Source organism: Hippocampus zosterae, chromosome 13 (genome assembly GCF_025434085.1).
Source record: "Hippocampus zosterae strain Florida chromosome 13, ASM2543408v3, whole genome shotgun sequence".
Lineage (NCBI taxonomy): Eukaryota > Metazoa > Chordata > Actinopteri > Syngnathiformes > Syngnathidae > Hippocampus > Hippocampus zosterae.
Window position 1 is genome coordinate 7,663,411 of NC_067463.1, and position 17,740 is coordinate 7,681,150.

The following is a 17,740-nucleotide window of genomic DNA, read 5'->3' on the forward strand; positions in this document are numbered from 1 at the left end:
GAAGGTCATATTTATTGTACCCATTTAGCAGTTTTCAGCTCGTTAAAATGCTGTTTTTTTTATTCATTTGTCATCTTAGGTTATGGCTTAATTGATTCACTGAAAATATTTTTAAAAAGATTAAGGTGAACGTGACACATTGTATTTATTATTAAATAATTGCTTGATTAATCGTGAAGGAATTAACCCTAACATTATTGATGAGAATGATCTTGTCGCTAAAATACACAATTCTCTTACATTTGAATCATGCTTATTTTATTCATTAGTTAATTATAATAAAATTATTATCAATAATAGTGATGAGATGTTATTTTTGCCTGTACCTTATAAAGTGGCCGATGAGTACTGTCAACAGGCGCCATCGTGTGGTAGTGACGTGTGTTGCATCACTATTGAAGGGGAGCGTCCTCTCATGATTTTGGCTCATAGGTTGTATTTTACCACTTTGTTGTCCAAATAAATTAAACGGTTATTTCTATATAGCGCATATGCATTTTTAATTAGTTATAATTGTCATATCCAATATTGCCATGACATAATCCGTTTTTTTGTTTGTTGTGCACAGCATACAATGTTAAGTACTTCTTTTTTCTGATTAACTACAACGCAAGTGTAAAATTAAGATAAGCACTAATCAAGGTAAAAACAACAAAACACACTACCTTAATTTGACGATGCGCGGTATATATTTTAATAGTGGCATTTACTGCAGTTGAAAGTGAAAAAGTGTATTGTCATTAGCTTTGACTACCGGTACTCTTAGTTGGCTAACTGCTATTAGCATTCATTAATGTCAAGCGTTTCGAAACATTGACAATACACCTTTTACAATGAAGGACAGGGGCGGGGGGGGGGGGGTGTAATAATGATAACAATATCACCATAATGTGGGTATTTACCATCAAAAACCTTTGAGCAATGCCGACGAAGACCTGGGCGCTGGTTGAGAAGACAACACACCTGACTTCCCGGCCGGTGCAATCTGGACACCCCCGAAACACCTGTGTGCCTCCGAGTGTTTTAGAGCGAAATGTGAGGCACAAGTTTGTCTTATAATTTTATTGTGACATCAATTCAATACCTTGTTTGTAGACATCCAATCCATGTCAACTTGATGTCAAGTTGTGCGGGGCAACGTTGTTTTGATGTCAAATAGACTGATTAACAACGTATGATGTAGTAATTGGATGTGGGATTGATCCTTTGGTTGGACCTTTTTTTTTTTATAAACGTAAGGAGGTCAAAGGGTAGTCAAAATCTTGACCAATCTTCAACATCAAGTTGTTATCGCGGTGCACGCTGGGTAGCTTCATTAAAAGGTCGGTTTTACCACGCATAAAATATTTTCAAAAATATGAAAACGCACCAAATATTCCCGACTCTACAAACGTAAAGACGTTTTCGGACAGGTCTTGCATGTTGAAGATTGTTGGCACGTATTAAATGAATGTGTCTTTGATATCCTCGCGTGTCCTTCAAGCGTCCCCTTGGTGTGAGGACATCGTTATACTTCCTTCGTGAACTTCAACCTCAGATATTTATACAGCCTCGTGTGCGGGTTCGACCCGCAGCAGATCCATCACCTCCTTATTCTCGCGATACCCGACCTCCCCCGGCCCTCATATACTACCACACGACTGGGGAGCGCATCGTCCACTTGGAGCTGCGACGTCGGGTTTCCTGGAGGACCTGGGTGTGTTTGTGTGAAGCGTGCAGCCATGTCGGACGCAGTGACCAGTTTCCTGAAGGACTTCTTGGCCGGTGGCGTGGCCGCAGCCATCTCCAAGACGGCCGTGGCACCCATTGAGAGAGTCAAACTCTTACTGCAGGTAATGAAAAGATTAAGATCACCAAGCTTCCATTGTGTGTTGCGCGAAAGAACCGTGAAACTGCGTCAAACTTGGTGACGTACGTCTAAATGCGCGTCCAGCTTGTCAGCATGGAGCAGGTGGTCAAATAAAGCGATCGAATTTTGGTGCGTAATGTGTGCAGAAGAAGTATAGTCGTGAAATAATATTCTTCCCGTGCGTAAAAGTTGATGACGTCGCCTCAAACTGCATCATGCGTGTCAATAAAGCGGATTAAGTCACCGCATTTCATGCATAAAGTATCCATAAAAGTCAGAGAATCGAATGAGAACCAACTACTGTAATTAATCAACCAAACTTTTCGTGCGTAAAAGTTAATGAATCGACCAAGAACAAGCGTCTGACTCAAACCAACGTTTGTGCGCGTAGGTTTGTGCATAAAAAGCGAATCGAGCAATATCAGCTGACGAACCAAGTCGTAGTGACTTGCGTAAATGTTAGTCAATCCAATTGCTGCCCAAGTCAATCAAATCTTAACGTTAATCATTTGTGTGTAAAACTTGCTTATGCCTTACGTGTTGTAAATATGGAATTGAGTCGGGGTTTTTCGAACGCACAGCAATGATGGCGCTCACGTTGCCGAGTTATTAATTTGTGTGCGTCCCAATTGAAGGGCACATCTTACACGTCTGTGAGCCAAAGTTTAATACTTGACTCGGGCATAAGCAGTGAAAGGAAAGTGCTAAATTTAACTCTGGAGCTGTAACTTCATATTGGGACCGTTCTCGAGTGACAGTGGTGGAGACCCTAGGCGGACAAAATTATTGGGACAACCAGCCGTTTCACTGACAGGTGACAGAGGTCAGTGATCGTGTCCTGAACTCAACGTGTCTCTTTGTTAATCCCCAAAGTGGTGAATGGGCTCGTTGTTCCTGTCCAAACATCCAAGCATGTCTCGTTGTGCAGCTACGACAGAAAAGCGACTGAACGTTTCGGAAGCATGCTATTGTCCAAAATGTCTCTATTAGATGAAGAATTAAAATACATATCAGAAATGAGGTCACCTACACTTCACCATATTTTTCGCAAAGGAAATAACGGAGAGGGGACAACTGTAAAGAGAGCATTTTCACTCACGGAAGCGGCACTTCATACATTACTGTACATATTGTGAATGGAGTGCACATCTGTACTTTTTTATCGTGGCCTAAAAACACTCAATGCAGTAAATTATTTTGTACTTTTTTTTGTTTGCTAAAAATGCCCACCCAGACTACAAAATTATTTGAAATAATCCAGCTGTTTGCTTACAAAAAATTCAAAGGGATTTAAAATACCGTGTGTGTGTATATATATATATATATATTAAAAACATACCCCTTTAAAATCCTGATTTTGTGAGATTTTACAAAAAAAAACAGTCCTTAGGGTTGGAAATTCAACACTTTGATTTGGACAACAACATTTGAGTGTGATTTATCTGACAGGGGCTCATAGTGCATACTGTAGTAGGGCTGAACAAATTTTTAAAGAATCACCTAACTGCATCCCCCCCCTCAATATTGTGATTTAATGTTATAATTTTTTTTTCAATGTTACATTTATTATATATATTTGTTTGTGCAGGTCCAGCATGCCAGTAAGCAGATCACAGCCGAGATGCAGTACAAGGGCATCATGGACTGTGTGGTGCGGATCCCAAAGGAACAAGGCTTTCTGTCCTTCTGGAGGGGCAACCTGGCCAATGTCATCCGATACTTCCCCACCCAAGCACTCAACTTTGCCTTCAAAGACAAGTACAAGAAGATCTTCCTGGGTGGCGTGGACCAGAAGACGCAGTTCTGGCGCTACTTCGCCGGCAACCTTGCGTCGGGCGGCGCGGCCGGCGCCACTTCGCTTTGCTTCGTCTACCCCCTGGACTTTGCCAGGACGCGATTGGCCGCTGACATCGGCAAGGGCACGGCTGAAAGGGAGTTCACTGGCTTGGGGAACTGTCTCACTAAGATCTTCAAGACGGACGGCCTTAAGGGGCTCTACCAGGGCTTCAATGTGTCCGTGCAGGGCATCATCATCTACAGGGCTGCATACTTCGGCTGCTTTGACACGGCTAAAGGCAAGGAAAACTCCAAACGGTTCTGCGGTGTTTCGCATAGCTGACTGAATCCTCTGCCTTGAACATTCGCAGGGATCATTTCCCCCCCACCAACCCCCCTTAACCGTACATAGATGTTATTGTGCTTTATAAAGCAAAATCAATGTTTAACTGGTTTATCGATGCGAGAGAAGACCTGCCTCTGAAATTATTCGGTAGCTGCAACCCAACTAGAAAAGCAGTCACACAATGTGCCCCATTGGGCTCCTTTTGGGTTTTAAGTCGAGTCAACTTAATGAACTCAAATAGTGTATTTATTCTTACATTGCGGTCAAAGGTCAATTATAATTTAGTATAGATATGTTACCCAAGCAAATTCTGTCAGGCAAATTCTGTCACCGCAAGATGGGGTAGCTACCCTAATTTGTCATTGACCACTTCACAGCTCAAAGACTTTGTTAGGTTGTCGAATTACAGTAAATTCAATTCTTCAGTACCACTTCAATGCTAAGTAGCATAACTACACTAATTTGCAAGTACCCACTTCTCTGCTCGATAGTGCAACATGCACATTTATAAGTTGCAACCGCAATGTTATGTTAGATTTTGCAGCAAAAGTAATTTAAGGTAAGCGTTACTCCATTTTTGAAACAACATACATCAATAAAACACTTAAAAACTAAATTAATACTAGTTAGCAAGTTAAAACTGTGGCTGGAACAAAAAAAGTTTTGAAACAGGAAATCAATTTTTGGTTTAAAATGACTAAGTGTACTGACTGAATCGAGATGCTAATCGAATTGGCTTTTTATTGGAGAGAATATATTACATAAGGAAAGAAATGGCACATTTACAGTACTGACAAGTTCCTTCAAATGGATGCAAAATGACAACCAAAAAAAATTCATTGCATCATAGCCCTCTTGAATATATATATATATAAATTTCCCCAGTGTGGGACGAATAAAGGATATCTTATCTTATCTTATCGAATCTTTTTCCATCGAATCAAATCATTCCATTTTCAAATCGAACCATCCTTGAATCGTTTCGCACCCCGTGTGTCAAACCATTGAGTCATCTTTTGTGGAGATATGTCCACTCCTATTTAAAATAATAGTTTTGAAAAAAAAAGGAAGCAGTTTTAGTGACAATGTGAATTTAAATAGATTTGAGTTTGGTTTTTAAGGTGGTAAGATATAGACTGAGGTGCAGAGGTCAGGTGGCAAAGAGGATACATTAGAAACTCTCCTGTGGTATAGTAGTACATTTCTACATTGCTGCAAATTGCAACCACAGTAATTAACCCTTTTATGGACCCTGTAACCTGATGACGTAAGCTGTCCAGTGGCGTTACCGCTGTCCCTAAAAGGTTTCAAACAAACCTCACTGGCAATATAAGCATCAATATCTGTGTAAAAGGCAGCATTTTCGATACAGCTCATGGAGGATTGCATGAGTATTGTTCAAGCGTACGTAAAAGTTTTGATTTTGAGGCTATGGGGCATATAGCAAAGCATATAATTCTGCCCCACCCATCGACAGGAATGCTTCCCGATCCAAAGAACACACACATCGTGGTCAGCTGGATGATCGCTCAGACGGTGACGGCCTCGGCCGGCCTGGTGTCATACCCCTTCGACACCGTTAGACGTCGCATGATGATGCAGTCTGGTCGCAAAGGAGGTGAGCTTGTCACTAAACATGTGGCTTTGACATTTATTCATTCGATTTTATCCGGACAATTTAAATTCCCCTCCTAAGACGGAAAATGTGTGGAATCTGTTCAAAACAAAACGGGGGATTTGTCGCTATCTTCTGCAGTGCTTCGGGCTCCCAAATGATCTGGGCCTATAACAGCCAGTCTGTGGATATTTTTTTGGGGGGGTGGGGGGGGGCAGTAGTGAAGACATGATCGAAAATGAAACGTTACTCATACAGATGCATGCATTCCATATTTTTAATTGAACAATGCGAGTGGCCATTCGCTAGTTTTGAGCCTGAATCTGGCCGTCCTGCTTTCGAGGATAACATGACTCTTATTATTTTGTCGTACAGCTGAGATCATGTACAAGGGCACAATGGATTGTTGGAGGAAGATCCTCAAGGATGAAGGTCCCAAAGCTTTCTTCAAGGGTGCTTGGTCCAACGTGATCAGGGGCATGGGTGGAGCTTTCGTATTAGTATTGTACGATGAGATCAAAAAGTACACATAGGCTACCGCCTGTCGCCATGGAAATCCTCCAGGATGCTCGCTTGTCTTAATTTTGCTCTTTACATGTGTGGCAGCCCCGTAAAGATTCTATACATACTCCGCAGCCGTGACATTTGATACAGCTGCACAATAATGCAAGACATAGCACGCGATTGGATTGTGCAGGTGTACCTAATAAAGTGGCCAAGGAGTGCCACATTAAGGCCAACTGTAACAAGCAACTGTTCTAATAAAGATAGTTTCTCACCATTTGTTGCGATGACAACCTGTCAATTACTGTTATTTAATTTTTTTATACAGTAATGTTTGTTTTTCTCAAACATATTACTGATGGAAATATGACATGACTTATTTAACTAGTTGTCAAATGATTGAAAACTGGCATTTTAAAATATAATTCAAATTTAATGAACTTTACAATTAAATGTAACACTGAATTTCATTTAAAATGGATATTGTTTAATTTATAATTTCTTGATTACTTTTTAAATGTATAATTTAATAAAAAATGTGATGTGGCATTTGCATTTAAACCGTTAGTGTAATGTATGATTGAATTTGATTTTTTTTTAAGATGGCATTTTCTTAATGGGAAAACTACTTTGATTTGCTATCAAATGACTACAAAGTACTATTTAGATTCTTAAAAATATAAAATTTTAATGTACAGTAATTTCATTTTTGAAAAATGTGTCCTGCAGTCAGAAATATTCCTGCTATATTTTTCTCGTGTTTTAGATCACTCATACATTTGCTAAGGTAAAATAGACACATTTATTAAGGGAACGAAAGACACATTCACGCCGTACGACACATATGACTAACAACAGAAAGGTGGGCGGGCCGCGAGGAGTGCTTTGGACCTGGTTGCGTTAGAGCTTGCGGAGGTGGCTCGTGTTCCTATTTGGGAGGTGCTTCCCCGTATGGAGCTCAAGCCGGCCACTGCGGATGAGGAGAACATGTCACATTTTACACCCGTATACTGTACAGCTCATATTCACATTCAAACAGGTTACATTTAATAATGTGGACAGGGGCGGAGCCACATGGTTGCCACGGCCACCCCTTGTCACTCTGGCCACGCCCCTCTCACGCAACTCTCACACCTCGGTGAAGATTTTGATCACTGATTTTTCTGCCATTTTCAGATGGAGGCAGTAACATTCCTTGATATCAGAATTACTTTCACACCATCGCAAGCAAACAACATGGTAGAGAAGTCAAGTGTTTAACATACGATCCATAGTCATACTTTCATAAAATCAAAAGCACACATATCCAGAATCTTGCTAAGTGTGTGTTAGTGTGGGCATTGTTCTGGATATGATTATTTAATGAAATCCTGACTGTGGAAGGTATGATGAAGAATGTCATACACATGCACAGCCATGTTGTATCATCTTGGCCACCCCAGTGAAAGATTTCTGGCTACATCCCTGCACATGGAATCAAATGCAGGTCTCCATTTTCCTGCTTTTGCTGACATTTTGGTGTGTGTGCTGAGGTCGTACCGCTGGATGGAAGTATATTGGTGGCGGCGTCGCACACTTCACACGGCGTGGCCTGAAATCTGGCGTGACGTTGGTAGTCAGACAGCTGGTTGGAACGCTTGAGTGTCGGCGTTGACTTGACGTACTCCAACCGCTTTAAGAGGGCCTGCAAAGAAATCAAAGATGCCGTTACGGATGTAGTACATTTCTAGAAGGAACCTTCTAACAAGCAACACATCATCAACATTGCTTATATTGCTGTCAGAAGGCGAAAACCACAAGACTGAATGAAAAGTGTCATGACTCCGATTTTCAAACTGAAATCATGTCACACTTCTCCAACGTTGAGACACGTGACTGGAGAAATGAACTTGTGATCTCATTCAATTACCGCACTCCAGGAATAGACGGCAACAATGAGGCGAACGGGCGCACACTCTGGTCTGTGGAAATGACGAATCACACAGCGACGGAACGTATATTGGCATAAAGATCAACATGATAGGTAGTGTGGATGATGGGCTGGACAGATTGGATACTGTACTGATATATAATTATGAGCCATCTTCCATTATCAAGACATCCAAACAGGTTTATGCAATATTTACGCATACAAAATTGTGCTTTTGTGGCCATGGTGAGAATAAGACAACTAACTGGACTACAGGGCAGCTATGAAGTCTGCCTGGCAACAAGCGTCCTTGCGAGCGTGACATGACCACAAAAAAAAAGAAACCAAAAATTCTCTCAATCTCTTACTGCATATTCAGGACAGCAGTTTTTCAGCTATGTAGACCAAGAGAGTGCCACTCTTATAAGGTATATATACAGTATACTGTGGGAAGAGCCAGAAGAACTGCACAGGTTAGATTTTCCGACTATGTCACAGTACAGTCCTGCTGTGGTGCACCACAACACTCCCCACCTGCTGGAATCTGTCCACATCTCTCTCGTGTCTTCTTTCAGTGCGCCCACACTTACTAAAACTCAGCTGAGCAAGCACCTACACTAAACCTGAAGTCATCAGTGGATTTATTCCAGCATTGTATCCAGAAATATAGCGAGTGAGGCCCTGATTTAGTATAACAAAATTACTTGTCATCAGGCAAACTACTCACAACTGCAAAACGGTCATTTTCAGGGGAAAAACCCCACAGCATGTTTGTTGAGGAATTAATGTTATCATCAAAGACGGCAAACTGCTTTTCAACACATTAGATTGATCAAATATTTGGGGACAGAGAGAGATTAATATTTGGGACTTGTGTACTGTCAGCTTTGTCGAAGCTGTATCATAATGACATCAAACCATCATATCAAAAACGTCTCTCACTTGGTTGTCTTTATCGATGCGTTTCTGCTCTCGTAGGCGGTTGACGGAGCTGTGGGGGATGTGCGGGGTGGTGTTCTTGCGGGTGAACTGGTTTACGATGGCACCGGGAGCTAAGGAGATTCGGGAAAGCACCCGCAGGAGCCGCTGATTCTCGTGGTCAATGCGTCTGACTTCATTGTTGTTGAAAGTGAAGTTTTTCCTGCTCGGCCGTCCTCTGCAGTGAAGGATGAGGTTGTCCTGAATGAGACTCCCACTGGCAAAAGAGTCCGTGTCTGGAAGAATGTAAGAATTATTCATCAAGAAGAATTGACTTTTTTCTTATGTATTTACTATCTTCCTGCTTGATTATGACTGTAATAGGGTTTATTTTGTATTTTTATTATGAAACCCTGAGTGTGCTATGATCAAGAATGGAGCATGCAGCCGTGCATGCATGCCCGAATGCTTGGCAACCCCTCCCTGGGGTGTTGTGTCACCCTGGAGAAAGCCCATCCCGCTGAGAAACTTCCGACGACCCCTCAGTTAAGATGTACGAGTCGACCCCACAAAGAGTATCTCTTGGGGATTGCACCTGCATTCAATGTTCCCTCTGGACGCAGGATGCTGCTGGCTCGGGTCGGTGTCGCACTCTGTCGCCGCTTCTCCTTGGCGCTGCCCTCCCTAGGCTCCACCAACCTGAGGCGCTGCAAAGGTGAGGAGCCCGGACTGTCCCCGTCCCTTAGCGTGTAATCCGACCTATTGGACGTCCTGCTGGGGACACGGGCGGACGGGTCTCGGCCTCTCCTCCTCGAGCCTCCCGGCGAGCTGTAGCGGCTGGACATGGTGGAGGAGCTCGGCGGACGTTTGGCTAGTGAAGACCGCTCACTGGCTGCCTCGGACGCAGAGTGCCGGGCGGCGCGTGGCCCCCGGGTGTCTTGCGTGCTGCAGTCGCTGTCTCTGTCGTCTTCTAGCGTCTGCAACGAGCCGCTCGGACCGTCCTCATCTGCATTTTGCCTGCTGCTACTTCTTCCACGCCGGTCTTCGTCGCGGTCGCTGTCAAAAAAGGAGTGGTCGACGTCACCCTCCAAGTCGCTTGGGTTAAACATGACCGTCCAGGTAACCCTCGAGCGCGGCGTTTGAATCTAGGAAGACGAGGAGTTAGAGGAGGTGTATGACGTCACTTCCCGGCAACGGTTGCTGTGAGTCGCGGTTGCCAGATCGGTGCTTTGTGGAGACACATTTCAAACTCCGAGCTAGGCCGAACCAGCCTCGAAGAGAGTTCGAACTCTGATTTAAAAAGCGCATCATCGCTCTCACGCATGTGGTGAAAAAGTGACACAGCGGTTTTATTCAAAGCATCACACCGATGACGGCTCGCAATTACATCAGCGTGTCAATTACACCGATCAAAGACCTTCGTGTTGATGTCAGCGGATTTAAAGGCTAATGTCAGCCTCTGACGAGTATGACGTATCTATTCACTTGCACAGTTTGTCCACTAGATGGCATTGGTTGTCAACCCACAGGTTGTCATTCTTTACGATGGAGTAGATGGAGTTGGACGTAGATTGGAACGGCGTACGTAGATTGAAAAACTATGTCTGTCAATTTCGTAAACACTCAGGAACTCCAGGTTAAGTGCCATTGAATTAAGAAGCACCTGCCTCTGCGTCCTGCTGTAAGATGGTGACAACACAAGTTGAGCAATTCTCCGCAGGGCCAACGTTGTCACATTTTGTACTTTTCAGGTTTGTACATGATACGTTTCACACGTTTACATGAATATTTTCAAATTTTTACATGAGAATTATGACAAAGTAGGATCGGTAAAAAGCAGACATGCTATTAAACACAGACAACATTCTGATCTCTTAAAACTGCAAGCACATGATCACAGACATCTTGGAGTTGCTTATGATACTTTATATGTACACTACAGTATATGTCGCATAAATGTTACATCACTGCAATCTGCAGCTCAAATGAAAGCATCTGTCAGGAGTAATTTGATGGAGTGATTTAATTAGATCAAATATGTCTACTTACCAGCTACAACAGTAGCACAATCTAATTTAATCCAATAAAATCACATTGTGTGTGTGTGTGTGTGTGTGATGGATTTATAATTCAAGTACTGTAGATGTTTCAGATATTGTGGGCACTGTATCTAACTAAAATACTGTACAGTGGACCCAGAGGCTATTTGTAGGGGGTAAAGGACTGAGCCTGACTGCAAAAAGTAATCTGAACAATTGACGTTCCCCTGTAAGTGATTTTGGCCTCTAATGATCATTTTAACCATAAACCACAAATTATGATCCTTAAACACAGTATTTCAAATATCCTCAAAATTTGCAGTTTTTACAGACAACTGCGTGTGTACAGTACCTGGCCGGATGTATAATTCTGATGAAGAATTTACTGGTTTTGATTAATCCTAGTTTGGTGAAACTACTGTGAGCCAGAGCGGCAACAATAACAATCATGAGTTTACATACATAGAAAATCAGAACCTGATTTGACTGAATTGGGCTTTTGCATCATCATGGCTTGTACATCAGATTGCTTTTGGCCTCTGGGGGAGACACATATTATAATACGCGGTTTGATCCCAGAACTCCGGTCCTTTCCAGCCACACCAACCCTGAGGAAAACACGAGACACACAAAACCAAAGTCAACAATGTCTGGGAGGGAGACATGTGGAGAAGCTGCAATTTATTCCAAGGCCCACCTTTTCTGTGATGACCTGCAAGTCCTCTGCGCCTGTGTAATGAGGGTCCAGGATGAGGAAGCGAATCTGCCCGCTGGTCTCGCTCCAAGAAACGCCCAGAATGGTGTGAGCTAAAACCCCTCCACCTGCAAGGGACAAAGAACCTTTACGTGACAAACGTCAACATATTTTCACCATACAGGTGCATCCCATAAAATTTGTATAATGCAAAACCTTATAAATTGATTTGCGTAGTAAATTCAAAAAGTGACAATAACGTTTTCAATTATAATTTGGCTTTGTAATGTGAACAAAAAACCCAAATTTACTCTCAAGAAAATTATGACATCAGAAATAACATTTTTTTAAATAAAGCAATTAGGTAGGATTTTTTTGGAAAATATTCACATTTTTTGAGATGCCCTAGTAATTAAAAATGAAAAGTTTATAATTAGCAGAAAAGGCGATTTGTTTGGGATTTTGTCATTAAAGCAGAATAATTGAGGCATTTAAGCAAAAGATCATCAACATTCTCACTTAACCCTTTTTAGGGACAGCAGTTACTACGGTGGACAGCTTATCATATTATGTTGCTCCCGAGCAATGAATCATTCATTCATTCATTCATCATTCATCTTCCGAACCGCTTGATCCTCACTAGGGTCGCGGGGGGTGCTGGAGCCTATCCCAGCTGTCTTCGGGCAGTAGGCGGGGGACACCCTGAATCGGTTGCCAGCCAACCACAGGGCACACAGAGACAAACAACCATCCACGCTCACACTCACACCTCGGGACAATTTAGAGTGTTCAATCAGCCTGCCGTGCATGTTTTTGGAATATGGGAGGAAACCGGAGCACCCGGAGAAAACCCACGCAAGCTCGGGGAGAACATGCAAACTCCACACAGGGAATCGAACCCGGTACCTCTGCACTGTGAAGCCGACGTGCTAACCACTGGCCTACCGGGCCGCCCGCAATGAATCTAAAGCTTAATAAAATATATTTACTTATAGACTTTGCACCTGAATGGGTGTATGAGAGGATGGAGAAGAATTGAATTCACGCAGAATAACGTTCTGAACATTTATGGTTTCATGCGAAAGATAATATCTATTTTATCAACAAAGCTCCGGACGATTATTATTTTGAAAAGGCCTTATATCGGCTGATATATTAGCCGAGGATCAGTATACTTCATCGAAGTTGATGAAAACATTTGAAACAGCTGTCAGAATCAACATCACAGCAAAGTGCAGCCACATTAATAAACTGCAGAATTAATGCCTCACAGTGTCAACCAAAATTGAACCCAATCTTTGTGACTAGAGCTCAGAATGGCTCAAATACATGTGAGCAGGTGTACTTAATGAAGCAGGCGCTGGGTCTATCGTTTGAAACATGTTTGAACGTCAAAGTGAAGAGCTCACCAATCATCACGGGAGTGCCCTCTGAGAGGAAGTGGTTGGCCAGCTCTCTGCCTTTGGAGGCCATATCAGAACCCTGACTGAAAGCACACATATTCACCGCTCCGTAAATCTATAATCGGAATCCATCAGAGCGGGGTGCTCGTCAGACAAACCTCACAAACGAAATCTTGGAAGTGACCCCGAGGAGTTGGTTGAGGACGGCGTGAACCTCAAAGGATCCAATCCACTGACGAGACCCCACAAAAGACCCTTGTTTGTCACCAACATCCACTAAAGCCTAAAACAAAAATGTATAAGACAGAAAAGAAAAGTTTTGCTTTTAAAACTTCGCTTGTAGCAGACGTGTGCACATTTTCAGCATGCCATCTCGGATCCACTGGTGAAAGGACACTTTGATCCTCTCCTCTTTCATCTATAACTGCTTCAGACAACAAAGTATGCAGAAAAGTCAAGTCAACAGTATTTATAGAGCACTTTCAAACAAAAAAGTGGTGAAGATTGCACGACAGTCTGTGTCCTACGTGTTGTGTTGTGTTGTGTTATTTTGACTTCAAAATGGCGCAGCGTGAGTGGCTGCCTTTACGGCAGCTCCAATACTTTTTGTTCTTCTGCTTTCTTCCTTTCATTACTTTGCTGCTATAAATTGGGAATTTCTCCATTGTGAGACTAATAAATGTTTTCTTATCTTAAATAAACTACAATGTCAATCCATTCAGTTTTAGTACCAATTTAATTTCAGAAAAAGCTTCACTTTAGTGTAGTTTTTATTTTATTTATTTAAATGTAGGGAGTATTAGTCAAGTGCAAGGTAAAAAAAGTTGAAAAAGCTATTGCATAATAAGGTAAAATAAACTACAGTTCTCAAACGGCTGTTTGACCTGTCTTCTGTGCGGACGTACAGTATAGCAATACCAATATAAAACAATGGAGATCTTTACTATAATTATAGTTTGTTTTGCTTAGTTTAATAAACATAAGATGTCATTTCAGTGAGTTTGCTTTTTTTTGTAAAGAATTTTCATTGTTTTTTTGTTCGTTTTCATGAACTATATATATAATACCTTGCCTTGCACTTTGTGAAAGTAACTACATTAAAAAAAAACACTCCATCCAATTCACATTACCTGCTGGATCTCCTTGTGAGTGGGCACGGGCCGCTCCACGTAGCCTTGCTGTTGGAACCAGGAGCAGATGGTCTGCAGGGAGCGATAAGCGCAGCCCCAGCCGTTGTCGTCCATGCGGTCCTGCATGTAGTGGTGGTAACTGTACAGCCCGTGCACCAAGTACACCTGAACCAAATGCATCTCATCAGGACTACTCTTCCATCTGAGTAAATCCTTTAGATTAATAGATTTACCTTTCCGTCGTCCAAGGTAGGATGTGTGAGAGCCAGGTGAGGGTTTCGGAGATAACCGTCTTTGTAGGGTTCATTAGGGAAGTGATAAGCGTTGGCTCTTCTAAAATAGGGTCTGTCTTCTGGTAGCTCAAAGCGCTCATGCAGCTCCTACTCATGTAGCAAAAATGATAGGAAAATATTGCAAAGTCCGTTTTAAAAGATGACGTGCTTTGGGATGTTTCAGATTTTTTTTTTAATTCGTAATTTTCTCCCCTATCAACAACAGATTACATCATACACACAACAAATACACTGAAGAGTACATGACTGAGTGGGAAGGACAAGTATGTTCCAAAATGTAATCTGCTGGATGTTGTGTGTCATTCACGTACTTTACGCTGGGGCTCGAGCTGGCTGTCGGGCACCCCAGCAGGATAGACTGCCGTCACCAGTCCTCTGGATTCCGGAAGCAAAAAGTGGAAAGGCTCTGGGACTGATAGCGTGGTGCCCTTCATGTGTCGCAGCATCCCACGCTCCATCTCATGCAGTTGATGCGTTAGCGCCTCCAACAGGCCCTCAAAGGCACTGCATAATGAGATCGCGGAGTGTTTTACAATGTAAGCTTTTAGACTGTTCTTTGAAACAAAACAAAAAATATTTTCATTGGGCCGGTTACTCTTTGATGGTGTCAGCGGAGCGGATGTTGACAACACAATCCATGGGAAGAGTTGTAGACAGGAAGTGGGACTTCTGGATGGTTTTGCAGAGGGTTGGTGCAGGGAGGGGACCTGGCTTTGTCACTTCCATCATCAGGTTTAGGCTTATCACTCTCTGAATGGAAAACAAATTGGTGATGTGATGAAATCTTCTCATGTACATTCTGTATAATAATTGTACCTTCATAATAACAATTTGTTCTGGAAATTGCATCAAGCACTGTGAATAGTGTAGTGTAGTTTTCATATTGTACAGCTATTATACTTATTATTCATAATCAAAGTCATTGCCTGTTCGTAGTATATATAAATACATCATCTCATGCCTTCCATGCTTCATTTATTGAACTGTATAAGCTATTTTATTCATGCTTATACACTTAGGCTTCGATGCAATCTTTATTTCCTGCCTTGTACTTGTGATGTAAAATGACCAAGTTGAATTTGATCTATTTTCAAACTGTCATTGTCATAGAGCACGGAAGAAAAATATAAATACCGTACAAAATGACAAAATATAAAATGTTCACATACAGCTCCTGAGCTCTTTTTGCCTTTCTTTTTCGCAGACCTTTTGCCAGCCATCTCTTGTTCATCCGCCCTGAAACATAAGCAAAACAAAATGGAAACAAATGGAATGGGTGTCAGAAAAAAACTGAAAGAACTTACCGTATCCATTTATGTAGTTCTTCACACATTGTGCTTGCGGATATCTCTCTCGGAGTCACATGAACACCTTTATTTGGCCAAATAATAACTGGGCTGTCCTGGACACTAAGGACGCAGGATTCCGAGTTCACGTGAGAGCGTAGGTTCTCAAATGTTCTTGAGATGGCTTTACGCATGAGCATCACTGAAACATAAAACATTGCGCAGTGTGTGTTATTTTATATTGATTGCATTGTTACATATTGTATTTGAGACATAGTTGACAAAAAGAACAATTGTTTCCAGTAGTTGAGCTATTTTCATCCATGTATCCATTTTTTTAAAGCATGTCCTCATTAGGGTCGCACGTGAGCTGGAGCCTATTCCAGCTGATTTTGGGCGAGAGTTGGCAAACACCCTGGGCTGCTCGCCATTTAATCACAGGGCACGTAGAGACAAACATCAAACATTCACATTCACACTTGTGGAATATTTTAAGTCTTAAATTAACCTATAAACGTGTTTTCATACAATATTAATTTAACCGCACAGACTAGCGTTATTAATTGGAGAAAACGCACAGACTAGCGTTATTAATTGGAGAACATACTCATTGAGAGAAATTTGAACATTCATTCGTGTTTAATGAAATTCCATCATACCATCTGTGCTATCCAGGATGCATTTGAGCTCCAGCGGTCCTCTGACACGGAGAAAGTCTCCTGTCTCGATGCCATTTGAATCCACAATCTGAAATAAAACAAATTAGAAGCTGGGGGTGGACGTTTTGCATTTACCATGTATCTGGACAGCAAGTGACTACACGCTACTCAACCGACGGCTTTCTACGTGACAGTAACAAGCTCGGTCAACATTTTCACAGAGTGTTTTTTATATCATTAACATGCCCACCATGGTAATTTTTTGTTGGGGAAAGATAGAAACACGAAACGAGGTAGTCTATTCACCGGAGGCTGCCATGACTGTTTGACAGTACTTCAACGTGTCTCTTTCCGCGTCCGCCAATTGGATGATAACAGCGGTGCCTACTAGTGTTGCATTCATGGTCGCTCGTAATTTTGGCAAATCAAAATAGAACGTTCACCCGAGAGCGGCTCGATTGAATCCAGCACTTCTGCGTAAATGTGCCGGCAATGATTATTGTCGATAAGAGAAGCTCTTTTCACGTTCGCCAAAAATGCAACAACTGAACAAAACGGGAATCATTCTGTCACCGTGTTCAGAAAAGGAGCAATTCAATGCATTTTTTCACACGTTTCATTCATTGTAGAATTAATGTACAGGATTAGACCTCGATGACCTTGTCAGCCAACTTTAATCTTTAGTGCAAGACCAAGGTGTTACCTGGCCAAAAAGGTGAGGATTGTGTCCTTGTCCCAATATTTATGGACCTGATTGTACCTTGTCTATGATGGGTTGAAGATAAGTACCTGAACTCTTAGCCAGAGTTCTCTGGCATAGGCTGCAGCACACCTGCACCCTTTGATTGAGGGCTGCCCCTTTGTAGCGGTAGCAAAAGAAACAATAAAACCATGAAAGGGTACTGCAGTTCTTGTCTTGCAATGTCTCATAAACTACAATAATATAGCTTTGGAATCAACGACATTAACGTATCCTGACCACAGAACCCAGAGAGATTCAATAGCCTGTTATATCGTGTATATATTCAAATTCAACAGTGGGTAGGCTGTACATCTATAAATGTGTGTCTCTACTGGTGGGTCAGCATCTATAGGAAGGAGTGAGGCATACAATATCTAATTAGTCCAGCATCAATGCCCATGTCACCCATCCTATGCAACTTGGGACAACATACATTGACATTTCCTTGATTGACATTTACAAGATTTCATTGATTGTCTTTTTCTAGTGGGAAACCAAAGCTAGTACGATTTTCACTGTAACAAGGAAGAGCAAAAGTGTTTCTTCGTGCTTTGCTAGATTGCCTCGGGCAGCAGCA

At 42.0% G+C, this 17,740-nt stretch overlaps 3 protein-coding genes across 3 annotated transcripts; 1 reads left to right on the top strand and 2 right to left on the bottom strand.

The window, feature by feature from the left end:
* Positions 1–1,644: 1,644 nt before the first annotated feature.
* On the top strand, positions 1,645–6,384 carry slc25a4 (solute carrier family 25 member 4). Its single transcript, XM_052084731.1, has 4 exons — positions 1,645–1,832; positions 3,438–3,924; positions 5,449–5,589; positions 5,962–6,384. The coding sequence occupies exons 1-4, from the start codon at positions 1,722–1,724 to the stop codon at positions 6,117–6,119; spliced, it is 897 nt and encodes a 298-aa protein (XP_051940691.1). The 5' UTR covers positions 1,645–1,721; the 3' UTR covers positions 6,120–6,384.
* A 484-nt stretch (positions 6,385–6,868) lies between these two features.
* cfap97 (cilia and flagella associated protein 97) lies at positions 6,869–10,685 on the bottom strand. The gene is made up of 4 exons (XM_052084729.1): positions 9,513–10,685; positions 8,942–9,213; positions 7,630–7,774; positions 6,869–7,060 (listed from the first exon to the last, which is right to left on the bottom strand). Exons 1-4 carry the CDS (start codon positions 10,024–10,026, stop codon positions 6,939–6,941), a joined length of 1,053 nt encoding a protein of 350 aa, XP_051940689.1. The 5' UTR covers positions 10,027–10,685; the 3' UTR covers positions 6,869–6,938.
* Positions 10,686–10,822: 137 nt separating this feature from the next.
* On the bottom strand, positions 10,823–16,767 carry ufsp2 (ufm1-specific peptidase 2). Its single transcript, XM_052084719.1, has 12 exons — positions 16,672–16,767; positions 16,422–16,509; positions 15,781–15,964; positions 15,646–15,712; positions 15,072–15,226; positions 14,788–14,980; positions 14,417–14,563; positions 14,184–14,348; positions 13,212–13,336; positions 13,060–13,136; positions 11,654–11,778; positions 10,823–11,564 (listed from the first exon to the last, which is right to left on the bottom strand). Exons 1-12 carry the CDS (start codon positions 16,672–16,674, stop codon positions 11,478–11,480), a joined length of 1,416 nt encoding a protein of 471 aa, XP_051940679.1. The 5' UTR covers positions 16,675–16,767; the 3' UTR covers positions 10,823–11,477.
* Positions 16,768–17,740: the final 973 nt, after the last annotated feature.